Raw genomic sequence first — 13,039 nt, 5'->3', positions numbered from 1 at the left:
ATGGGTAAAGCTGTATGTCAATTTGACAGTGTCTTAAGTGTCAGAGGTTTGACAGTTAATAATGTGATCTAATGTGGTCATTCTCTATTTCCCCATAAATGGCGTGGTCTTTAGAATTTAATCATGTTGATCAATAAGAAGTAGACATATACTGTTTCAGAGTGATAAGAAGGAAGAATCCTTCCTGGAACACGAAGGATATACCTTATTGATCAAGGAGTCCTGCAGCACTGGGATTAAGAGCTCAAGTACTAGCAAGAAGTACTAACAGAAAGGTAAGGCAGCTTAAACCCACCAGCTACTCCATGGGAGATGAGGCAATCTGTTTCTGTAAAGATTACAGCTTTGGAAAACCTATGAGACAGTTCTGGAATAGGCCTGGAATTTCCTCAATGGGTATACCAACAATAGGGTGGCAGAGTCTGTAGGGAGTTGCACAGCTAATCCAAAGGTCAGGGTCTCTCTGATGGCTCAAATTCACCAGAGCTCCAAGGGAGAAAGATGAGCAATCTCCTTACAAGCAATTAACATCATCAGAGACCCAATAGAGGGTCAGTACCATGTCAGTTCCAACTCAATGGTAATGAACTGAATTGAGTTTGAAACCGGCAATAGGCTTGATAAACAGCTAAGAGAAAAGTTAAGAGAAATTGAAAATTTCTCATCTCTTCAGCCTTCACCATAATATTGGCATTTTATATAATACTCATGCAACATATGAACTTTACCATTAAGATTAGGCCAAAATATTCATATTTGTAACCATCAACAGCCACAAAAAGGAGACCCAGTGGCACATCATGTGTCCTGGTGCTCACAGAAAGGATGGTAGTCAAATCCACCAGGCACGCCCAGAAGATAAGTGGTCTGCTCCTGTGAAGATTTACAGATGGAAACGTGATGTAGCATCACTATGCATTAGAAAGGTGGATTTGCTTCTTGGTATAATCACAAAGTATAGAAAGAAACTGGCTATTCAATGCCACAACAATCTTATGTCTGTATTTCCATCATCATTTCACGCTATCATATAGGTAGTTTTGTAAGTGAACTAAATCAAGATGAATTGAAAACAATATAAAAATGTGGCACACATATTTAAAGGAGACAAAAACCACAATCAAGTATTGTCAATATTAAGAATGAATATAAAAGTAAAGCATATACTTACCTTGAATTGTGTATGTTTTTCCTGAGTTGGTTACCCCATAGGTAAATATCAGCCGACTCTGTCCTTTTAAGAGGTCTTTTACCTGCTGCATCATGCAACCTTGAAAGAATTCTTTCTGTGTGGTTTCTGACCCAAACACCTAAGGAAGCATTTTAAAAATAACATTTGAGAGACTAAAGTTTGTCCTTACAATGAGTTCTACCTTCTCCTGGTTAAGTAATAAAAATGATTGCTTTCATAGGATTCACTCTTGTTGTTTATGTCATATATTTACTTCCACAAATACATTTGATGGTTTAATTGCCAAGTAAAAGAAGGTCTGAAGACTAGGTTTGACATAGCCAATTAAGTTATGACAAGAATTAAGAATTTAGAATTAAGTTTTAAAGAAAGGGAAGGAGATGGTTAAGTACAATACAGTGATTTATTAACATCCAACTACATATTTACAGACTTGAAATTTGAGCCCTACACATGAGAAACAATAATTATTCTCTAACCTGAAGAAAAAATCTAAGGTTCATTGTATATTTTTATAGCAATTTTACTACAGATATCTGTTTTTTTAAAAAAAAAAATCCTTCAATGCTGCGAGACACTTACCTTGGAAAAACTGAATTTCTGTACCATCTGCCCAGAGTTCTTCTCATTTGACTGACCAGTGCTGCTTTGGGGATCTTTAAGGAGAATACTCTGTGAATCCAGAATGCACACACAGCCCTGGAATGTACACACACAAGAAATAAATAACAGTGGTATTATACCCACTTAATTAAAGTAAAATATAAAATCTGATTCATTAAACACAAACCTCTGATGTATGTTCCTTTTCTGACTCTGTTAATGGTCTTATTCGAAGACACACCTGGAGGTAATCTTTGGATTCCAAACTACTTATCTTAAGAAAGAAAATAAAGAATTATTAGAAGAATATACCATGTAAGTTTTCCGTAATCAACTTGCTTTAATACAGGTAATAATTACAGAAGAGTTTGAGGGGAACCAATTAGTCGCAATCTTCTGCTTAAATGTTCTATATGTATTTAAAAACCCTCAAATATGTTTTTAAAAACAAAATATAAAACAAGAATCAGACGGTACACACACAAAATAATAATAAAATTTAAAAAAAAAAAACTACCAAAGTGCAAGAATCAGTCCCTGATGTAGGTGTATTTTACCTACAGTTAGTAAACTTTGTTGCTGTTGTTTTAAGTCATGAAGTTGGAACCGACTCATAGCTGGAATCGACTCAAAGCTGACCTGGTGGTAGATTTTCAGAGGCAATAAACTGCACTGAAGGAGACTGTCCCGCGTTACACCAATGGGCAACAGTATTTAATTTTGTAATTAGTTGTTATTTGCCCTCAAATCAACTATGACTCATGGCTACCCTATGTACTATGGCTCTGACCCTACCTCTCCATCTCCGACATACCTCTCCTATTGCCATAGTCATTCCATCTCATCAGTCCATTTCATTCTTCTCCCACAGAGCAGCCGGCAGACTTGAACAGCATGCCTTTATAATTGCAGCATAGCTACTTAACCACTAGATCACCAAAGATCTGTTGCAAAATGTACTGTGATAAAAACCCTAAGTGGCATATATTTTAAAAGTTCCTAAGTTATGATGATTAATAAAAAAATCTTCAGAAAATCTTAACTAGAATATTATAAAAATGATTGATTCCATCATGCTAGCATTTTTTTTAAAAGTACGTAACACAAAATAATTTTCTTTGAGGAAAAAGAAAACTATTAACTCATTTTAAGGTAAAATTTAAAGTAGCTGGTACATTCAAACAGGCAGAGAGGCATGGCCTTGGGTTAGCAGTGAACTCCCTACAAACTAGGCTACTAGAGCTTTATCCATGAAACCAGTGACCTACAAACACCAAGAGATGACAGTATTTTATAGTTATTTGTTATGTGCCCTAAAATCAACTGAGTCATGACGACCCTATCTATGTACTATGGCTCTGAACTGTGCCCTGTTCTGTGCTAGCCTCACCATCTCTAACACATCTGACCTAATGCCATAGTCATTCCATCTCATCAATCCATTTCATAGAGGTGTTCCTTTCTTTTGCTGGCCTTTTATCCTTCCAAGCATGAAGTTCTTCTCCAAGGACTAGCCTACCTCCTGCCAATATACCCAAAGCATACGAGACAGATTTTCACCATTCCTGCTTCCAAGCACACTGGTTTCACTGTCTCCAAGACAGTCCCTTCTTGTTTTCTGGGCAGTCCATTGTATGTTCAATACTCTTCTCCAACACCACAACTCCTGCCATCCTTTGTCACTGTTCAGCTTTCAGATGCAAAGCAAGCGAGAAGACCATGGCTTGAGTCAAGTGCACCTTTGTCATCATTGCTCTTTAGACTAAGGAGAGGTCTGTGACAGATTTTCCCAATGCCATTTGCCTTATGTCCTAAATGTTGGTGCCAAGGGTGCAGAATGGGGATTCAAGCACGAATGAAATTGTTAACAACTTCAATCTTTTATCTATCATGATGCTGTCTACTGGCCTGGAGATGAAAATTTTTGTTTTCTTGATGTTGAGATGCTACCCATATTGAAAGTTGCAGCCCCTTGATCTTCTGCAGCAAGTGCTTCAGGTCCTCTTCACTTTCAGCAAGCAAGATTGTTATCACCTGTGTAACAAAGGTTGTTGATGAGTCTTTCTCCTATCTTGATGTCACATTCTTCTTCACAAAGTTCAGCTTCTCACATGATGCATACACATCATCATATAAACTGAATACATTAGGAAAAGGATACACCTCTGTTGTACTCTTTTCTTGATTTTGAACCATGGAGTTTTTCCTTGCTCTGTTCAAACTATACCTTCTTAGTCTTGGTATAGGTTTCACATAAGCACAATCAAGTGTTTTGGGTTTCCCGTCTTCTCAATGTTAGCCATATTTTGTTGTGATCCATATAAATGCCTTTGCATAGTCAATAAAGCACACATGGATATCCTTCTGGCACTTGCTGTTTTTAGCCAAAATCTATGAGACATCATCAATGACAAATCCTAGTGCCACAGCCTCTTCTAAACACAGCTTGTATTTCTGTCAAGCTCTGTTGATGTAGTATTCTAGTCATTTTTGGATAATCTTCAGCAAGATTTTGCTTCCATGTGATATTAATAATATTGTTCAGTAATTGCCACACTACTTTTGTGATTATTTTTTCAAACACAAAAATATCTGAATGTCTATTAACCAGTAGATCTTCAATAAAGCTGGAAAAATTTTAACATGCTGAAGAACAATTCAGGATCCATGCCTCATATCATACAAAAATCCAATTCTAAATGGATTAAGATCCTAAATATGAAAATGAAAATATTATTAGACAAAAATATAAGGCCATGACTGAAGGGCTTATTTTTTAATGGATTATAAGATGTAATATCAAAAGCATAAGAAATAAAATATAAAATAGTTAAACAGTAAATTATAAAAATATTATTTCATATCAAAGGACTCTATTTGAAAAGTTTAAAGACAGCCTATGGATTGGGAGAACAATTTTGAGAACTCTACATAAAATAAGGGGCCTAGTATAAAAAAATGTACAAATTCAAGATTATCATAAAAAAGACAAAGAAACGAGCAAAGGACTAGAGCAGATCTATCACCAAAAATAATGCGCAAATTGGCAACAACACAATGCTGTTAGGTACTATCCAATATCCAATAGATTTTGGACTCAGTTACCTCAACTACTTCACTTCTACTAGGAAGAATAAGATGATTAAATAGGAAAAACTGATTAATGTTAGCAAAGATGTGAAGAAACTGGACCCTTACCCTTACATACTGTTAGTGGGAATGCCAATTTGTACATTTCCTGTGAAAAACATGTATAGTTTGGCAGTTACTCAAAAGGTTAAATGCAGTACTACCATGTCGCTGTTGTTAGGTGCCATCAAGTCGAATGGGATTCATAGTAACCTTAAGAACAACAGATCTGAACCCTGCCCTATCCTGTGCCATCTCATCATCTCTGACACACTTGAGCCAACTGATGGAGACACTGTGTCAATCCATCTTGTTTTGGGGGGGTTCTTCCTCTCTTTTGTTGACCCTCTAGTTTTCCAAGCATGATGTCTCTGCCCAAGGAATAACCTTGCTTAGTAACATGTCCAAAGTATGAGAGACAAAGCTTCATCATCTTTGCTTCCAAGGAGTACTCTGGCTGCTTTCTCTCCAGAGGTATGTGTTTGTTCTTTTGGCAGTCCATGGAATATTCCGCATTCTTCTCCAGAACCACAATTCAAAGGCATCAATTTATCACCCTTATTCACTGTCCAGCTCTCAGGCCTAATATATCCCCAAGAGGGTGTTCTGGTGGCTTAATGGTAAGGAATTACACTGATAAACACAAAGACACATGGCTTGAATCCACCAGCTGCTCTGCAAGCTCTTCCCCCTGGAGTATCAACTACGAGTTGGTTCCAACTTGATGGTATGTAACAACATATACCCAAGAGACCTGAAAGCAGTAATAAAGGACACCGGTGTTCACTCTGGCACTATTTATAATAGCACATGGTGGGAACAACCAAAATATTCATCAGCCGATGAAACAGATGATGGATATACACAATGCGGTACATACAGTCAGTGAAATACTACTCAGCCAAAAAGAAAAAGGAAGTCCTAATACAAGCTACAACAGGAAAAAACAGTGAGAACATCAAGTGAAATGGGCAAATCTTTTTTATCTCACATGTATGAAAGCATAACAGGTGAATGAAAAGGAATTCTACTATATGGATCATAATAAATTATGGGTAACCTTGAGAAGAGTGGAAATCTCAGATCATTTCATTGTGCTATGTGAAACTTATATATAAAAGACTAAGAAATAGTTGTTTGAATAGAACAAGGAAATACTTTCCTGTTTAAAGATCAGGAAAGGTGTGCATCAAAGGTGCTTCACTATACGTTTTTGTTTTTTTTTTTCACTATACGTTTTTAATCCAAGTTAGAATACAACCTAGACAATCCTGTGGAGTATTTCTACTGTAACCTAGAAATGTGTTCTGAGTTAGAATCTACTCTTGGCACACATCACCTACATAAAGTCAATGAAGAATAGGAAACAAGAGGAACCATAGCCACCTACACAGTGTCAAAATACACATATTCTACTAGTAAATAAATTGTTCCCCCTCCTATTGGCTACTAGTCAAGGTACAGATACATAAGCTGTTTGAACCTATTACTTAAAAAGGAATCAGCACATTTCTTTAGGCCTAGGGATTGTTTGCTGTATACTATAGAGTTGGAACCAACCCACAGCTGACCTCTGGCAGGTTTTCAGAGGCAGTTAATCGCACGGGACAAAATTGTCCATCCCTGCTCATGTGGAGCAGCTGCTGGCCTCGAACCACATCTTTGAGATTACAGTACAGCATCACAAGATAAACTGTTGTGTGGTTGTTATGTGCCGTCACACCGCCTGCAACTCATAGCAACCCTATGTACAACAGCCCTAATCCCTGCTCTATCCTGTGCCAATCTCATTGTCTCTGACACACCTACCCAATTACCCCCATCACTGAATCAATCCATCTCATCAAGGGTCTCCCTCTCTTGCTTTGTCCCTCCACCCTCCAAGGACTGGTCCCTCCTTTGCAACATGTCCAAAGTATGTCAGACAAAGCTTCAGAATCCTCCAAGGAGCAACCTGGTTTAACCTGGTTTAACCCTCTCTAGGACAAACCAAGCCAAAGGTCTTATAGCTCTGGTGTGTCCACTTGCCATATAGAGGTAACTTGTGGTCGTTGTGAAGCTGAACACTGTGACACTGACGTGTCAAATGCAATAAGGCTACCCATGGTGGACAGTGTTTGGTGGCACTCCCCATTTAAAACAAGCTTGGAAGCAGGAGTGGTATCCACTTCCGTAAATGTAAATAGCTTGCCTCGGGGAAACCCTACGAACCTGGAGAAAGGATGAAAGTCACGCAAGTGTCAAGGACTTTAGTTCATAGAGTTGTTATGAGTCACCTATGACTCGATGGCACTAAACAACAACAACAACAAGACGAACCTGTTTGTTTTCTTAACAGTCCATGGTATAATCAACACTCTTCTCCAACACCACAGCTGAAAGGCATCAATTCTCCTATCATCCCTAGTCATTGTCCAGCTCTCTGACGCATAGCAAGTGATTGCAAAGACCATGGCCTGTACCATGCATGCACACCTAAGTCTCCAGAGTGACATAATTGCTCTTCAGTACTTTGGAGAGGTCTCTAACAGCAGACTTTCCCATCATAATACGTCTTTTAATTTCTTGACTGCTGGTGCCAAGAATGCTGACTGTGGAGCCAAGCAAACCAAAGCAGTCAACAGTGTCAATCTCTTCACCATTCATCATGATGATGCCAATTGACCCAGTGGTGAGAATCTTTCTTTTCTTGATATTGAACCTCAATCCATATTGAAGGCTGTAGTCCTTGACCTTCTGCAGCAAGTGCTCCGGGTCCTCCTCAGTTTCAGCAAGCAGGGTTCTATGACCTACATAACACAGATTACTGATGAATCTTCTCGATGCCACTTTTCTCCTCATACAGCCCAACCTCTTAGATAATCTATTCTACATATAGACTGAAAAGGTATGGGAATAGGACACATCCCAGGCATATACCCTTTTCAATTTTGAACAGTGCAGTGTTTCCCTGCTCTGTTCTGACGAATGCCTCCTGGTCCAAGTATAGGTTTCGCATTAGAACGATCAAGTGTTCTGGGATTCCCATTCTTCTCAGAGTCAGCCACAGTTTGTTATGATCCACACAGTCAAACACTTTTGCATAGTCAATGAAACACAGATAGACATTCTCCTGGTATGCCCTGCTTTCAGCCAAGATCCATCTCACATCACCTACAATATCCCTAGTACCATGACCCCTTCTAAACCCAGCCTGTACTTCTGGCAGTTCTCTGCTGAGGTGCTGTTCCAGTTGTTTTTTGATAATCTTCAGCAGAATCTTGCTTGCATGTGAAATCAATGAGATTGTTGTATAGTTTCCACACTATGTTGGGTCACCTTTCTTTGGGATGGGAACAAATACAGATCTCTTCCAGTCAGTTGGCCAGGTAGTTGTCCTCCAGATTTCTTGACACACAAAAAGGATACCCTAAATTCAGAAAGTTCAGAATTTTCTTTTCTAGACATCCTTTACCATAAACCTCAAAACACAACTTTCCACTCAATCATGATAATCAGTATTATAGTTTTTATGCTTACCTCATCATTTGAAGAAACTAAAGAAAATTCATGAGATAGATCAAGCTTAATGCCTTCAAAATTTATTTCTGAAGGTCTTTCCACTGGATCAGCACTGAACACATAAGAAGGTCTAGGTGCACCATCTTGATTCAAATTAGATTCCATTCTGCAAGAACAAGAACGCCTTTTTAAAAAACATTACAAAGTCAGTAAATGAACCAACCCAAACCAGTATCTCCTCAAACATACCGAGAATTACAGTGAAAGAAAAGCTTAAACTGCATTCATATACAACACAATGATCCATGCAAAGAATAAAAAGAAAAATTCAGATTATTTACATATGAAGAATAAAATGATACTGACCCTAGCCTGCCAATGTTATACATAAGATCTAATACTTAATCTAAGCCAAAGAGTAAAATGTAAAGTACTAATAAAGGTAATCTATCATACAGTAAAAACCCTCAATGTCTGCCTGAAACCCTCTCAGAAAACAAAAAGCAAGGAAAACCAAAGAGAAAATATAAGCATCTGTAATTTTATTATCTTGTGAAAAGTGTTACTTGCAGACTTAGTAACATTTCAAATAATCAGAGGTTGAGCTCAGTTATGAAGGAAATGAATTTTGATTTAAACTATTTCAAATAATAAAACATAAGTGAAACACTCTGACCAAATACTGTAGTGCAGTAAGTGAAATAACATGTCTACAACAGTACCTGGCAGAACTGTTGTTGGTAAGTGCAGTCAAGTCCAACTCATAGTGACCCTATGAAGGACAGATCTGAACCCCGCCCTCTCTTCTCTTGCACCATCCTCATCATCTCTGACACATTGAGCCCATTGCAGCAGTCACTGTGTCAAACCATCTTGTTGAGGGTCTTCCCTTTCATTGGCCAGCAACCTTTCCAAGCAGGATGTCCCTTTACCTTGCCTCTCTTGGCAACATGACCAAAGTATGTGAAACATTCTTTACCTTTAAAGAACATTCTGGCAGGACTGTTTCAAAGATGTATCTGTTATTTTGGCAGTCCATGGGATATTCGGTGTTCTCCAGTATCACAGCTTTAAGGCATCAATTCTTCAGTAATCCTTATTCACAATCTAGCTCGCAGATGTCTAACAAGTGATTGAAAAGACTATTACCTGAATCAAGCACTCTTCTTTAGTCTTCAAACTAACATCGTTGCTCCTCAGCACTTTGGAGAAGTTCCTGACAAAAGATTTGCCCCATGCAATATGTCTCCTGATCTCCTCATTACTGGTAACAAGGGTCTTGATTTTGGATCCAAGTAAATCATTGATACTTTGAATATTTTCTCCATCTATCATAATGCTGCTCAACAGTCTAATGGGGAGGGTTTTTCTTTTCTTAATATTGAGATGCAATTTATGTTTAATCTTTGATCTTCTGCAAGTATTTCAAGTCCTCCTCATTTTCAGCAAGCAAAGTTGTATCATCTCATAACATATTTATGATTTTTCCTGCAATCGATTTCCATTCGTAAAGTCTAACCTCTCCAGTGATTTACCCAGCAGACTAATTGGACAGGCATGGAGAAGAAGACAATTCTGACATATACCTTTCTCTCTTTTTAAATTATTTTTTTTCTTAATTTTAATGAACATTTGCAGAGATTTTGGATTTCCATTCATTCATTGTTGCACGTCTCTCCCTGTCCACCCCTCCCTACCCCCGACTCTTCACTCCTCTCCTTGAAAAGGAAAAGAAAAACTCCTTCATTGGTATACATGCAGTATTCCTTGCTCTGTTTAGACAACAGCTTTTTAGTCTAGGTAGTAGTTTCATATGAGCATAATTGTTCTGGGAGTTCTTAATGTTAGCCATAGTTTGGTATCATCCAGACAGTCAAATGCTTTTGCTGGTCAATAATACACAAATAGATTTTTTTTTCTGGTAGTCTCTGCTTTCATCCTGGCCACCTTGAGCTTCTCTCTGTGTACTGACTGTATTAGCCAGTTTTGAATGATGTTCAGCAGTATTTTGCTTGCATATGATATTCATGAGGTCCATATATGTTCCCATTTCCACAAAAGAAGATCCCACTGAATGTGAAAACTATTGAGAAATATCATTAATATCACATGCAAGAAAAATACTGCTGAAGATCATTCAAAAACAGCTACAATAGTACATAGTTAGGGTACTGCCAGAAGTTCAAGCAGGATTTAGAAGAGGCCATGACATGAGGGATATCACTGTGGATGTTAGATGGATACTGGCAGAAAGTAAGGAATACCAGAGAAGGTCAATTTGTGCTTTATTGACTATGCAAAGGCATTTGACAGTGTGGATCACAACAAGTTGTGGCTGACACTGAGAAGAATGGGAATCCCTGAACACTTAATTGTGCTCATGCAGAACCTATACTTGAACCAGGAGATTGCTGTGCGACCAGAGCAACGAAACACTGCATGGTTTAAAATTGAGAAGGGAATGTGTCAGGGTTGTAGTCTCTCTCCATACTTATTCAGTCTGTATGCTGAGTAAATTATCTGAGAGGCTGGACTCTATGAAGAGTAGTGCGGCATCAGGATTGGAGGGAGACGCATCAATAACCTGCATTATGCGAATAACAGAATCCTGTTTGCTCAAAGTGAGGAGGACTTAAGTACTTGTTAGAAGATCAAGAAACACAGTGTTTGGTATGGACTGCATCTCAGTATCAAGAAAACCAAGCTTCTTACCACTGGACCAATAGGCAATGTCATGATGGAGGGAGAAGATATTGAAACTGTCAACAGTTTCACCCTGCTTGGATCCACAATTAACACCCTTGGTACCAGCAGTCAGGAAATAAGGAGACGCATTGCACTGGGAAAACCTGCAGTTAGGGACCTCTCCAAATTATTGAGGAGTAATGATGTCAGTTTGAGGACTAAGGAATGTCTGATTCAGGCCACTGTCTTTCCAATTACTTGCTAAGCATCTGAGAGCTGAACAATGAATAAGGATGACAGAAAAAAAGAACTGACGCCTTTGAGCTGTGGTGTTGGAGAAGAGCACTGAGTATTTATTCCATGGACGGCCAAGTTCCCTTGTCTTGGAGACAGAGCAGAGTGCTCTCTGGAAGAATGCCTCACATACGTTGGGCATGTTGTTAGGAGGGTCTATTCCTTGGAGAAGCACATGATGCTGGGAAGGGTGAAGGGTCGGTGAAGGAAAGGAAGACCCTCAACCAGGTAGACTGACACAGAGATTGCTGCAATGGGCTCTTGTGTGTCAGGAAGTGTGAGGAAGGTGCAGGATAGAACAGGGTTTAGATCTTTTGTTCACAGGGTTGCTATGAGTCATATTCGACTCAATGGCAACCACCACCAACAACTCTCAGGGATCTCGCCAAAATACTTAAAGGAATTGATGTCAGTCTTAAGACTAAAGTGTGTCTAATTCAGGCCGTGGTCTTTTCAATCACTAGCTACATAGCATCTGAGAGCTGCACAATGAATAAAGAAGACAGAAGAAGAACTGATGCCTTTGAGCTATGGTTCTCTTTTCCAACTGCCAAAAGAAAAAAAGTCTTAGACAAAGTGCAGCCAGACTGCTCCTTAGAGGCAAAGATGGTGAAGCTTTGTTTTTCAACTTTGGACATACTGCTAGGAAAGACTATTCCTTGGAAATGGATACCATGCTTGAAAAGGTCAGTGAAAGAAAGGAAGACTCCGATGACCTGGATTGACACAGTGAGTACAGCAACAGGCACAAGTCAGAAATTGTGAGGATGGTATAGATTGGACAAGGCTAAGCTCTGTTGTTTAAATGGTCTGTATGAGTCATACTTGGCTCAATGGCATCTAACAACAAGAGAAACTACACATTTACCATCAATAATGTGCAGCAGACTACAAAAGCATCCAACTAGTTACATAAGTTTATTATTTTGTTTTACTGTCATTAAAAGATTTTAAACATGTCATTTGTAGATGAAAATTAAGGGAGGGGAAGGTATAGCAGAATGAAAAAGAGTCACTGATTGAGAACATTACAAAACAGTTTGCAAAAATGTTAACATACTGGACTGACATTTATTTCATAACTCAAATTGCATTAAAATGTCCAGAAAACTTAACAATAGGGTTCTTTACTTTCAATTTTTTTAAAAAAGCTTTCTGATCAACCTCTTAAAACTACTGTATTTATAAAAAAAAAACAAACCTAACTCTTAAAAACTAATTTTAAAGAAGTTTGTACTTGCTCATACATTCCTTTTTCAACTAACAAACTGCTTCCTAACATTTCTAAAATTGTTGAGCTGGACTACCCTTTCTTATATTCATAGTCAAAGTCTAGTTAAGGTGGCACCGCAGCTAAGTACTATTATCCCAGATCCTCCAAACCACTCTAGACCCTCTGAGGTAGAAACATAGCTGGAAAAATTACAACTCTGCTAAATCTCTGGGGAGCTCTTGGAGGGTCGCCATGAGTAGGAATGACAGGGACAGCTTTCGGGTACATATGTTTGGTCTCTCCAGTTAAACTGGAAATTTGAGGGCAAAAGTCTTCATTATACTGTTCTGGTCTAAAAGAGCAGGAACAGCACTCTCCTAGTTAGTTATAAGCACATTTACAACTTGCATAGGTTGTTCAAA

At 38.5% G+C, this 13,039-nt stretch overlaps 1 protein-coding gene across 1 annotated transcript in view; it reads right to left on the bottom strand.

The window, feature by feature from the left end:
- Positions 1–8,590, bottom strand: part of KIF20B (kinesin family member 20B) — a 56,754-nt gene extending 48,164 nt beyond the window's left edge. The window contains exons 1-4 of the mRNA XM_006880406.1: positions 8,444–8,590; positions 1,983–2,069; positions 1,775–1,891; positions 1,172–1,310 (exon numbers count right to left, since the gene is read on the bottom strand). Of these exons, the coding sequence (XP_006880468.1) occupies positions 1,172–1,310; positions 1,775–1,891; positions 1,983–2,069; positions 8,444–8,590 (490 nt within the window). The remainder of the gene's footprint in view (positions 1–1,171; positions 1,311–1,774; positions 1,892–1,982; positions 2,070–8,443) is intronic.
- Positions 8,591–13,039: the final 4,449 nt, after the last annotated feature.

This window comes from Elephantulus edwardii, unplaced genomic scaffold (assembly GCF_000299155.1).
Source record: "Elephantulus edwardii isolate Elephantulus edwardi_28Jun2011 unplaced genomic scaffold, EleEdw1.0 scaffold00007, whole genome shotgun sequence".
Taxonomy (NCBI): Eukaryota; Metazoa; Chordata; class Mammalia; order Macroscelidea; family Macroscelididae; genus Elephantulus; species Elephantulus edwardii.
Note: the sequence above shows the minus strand (reverse complement) of the source record. Positions and strands in the feature narration are given on the sequence as shown.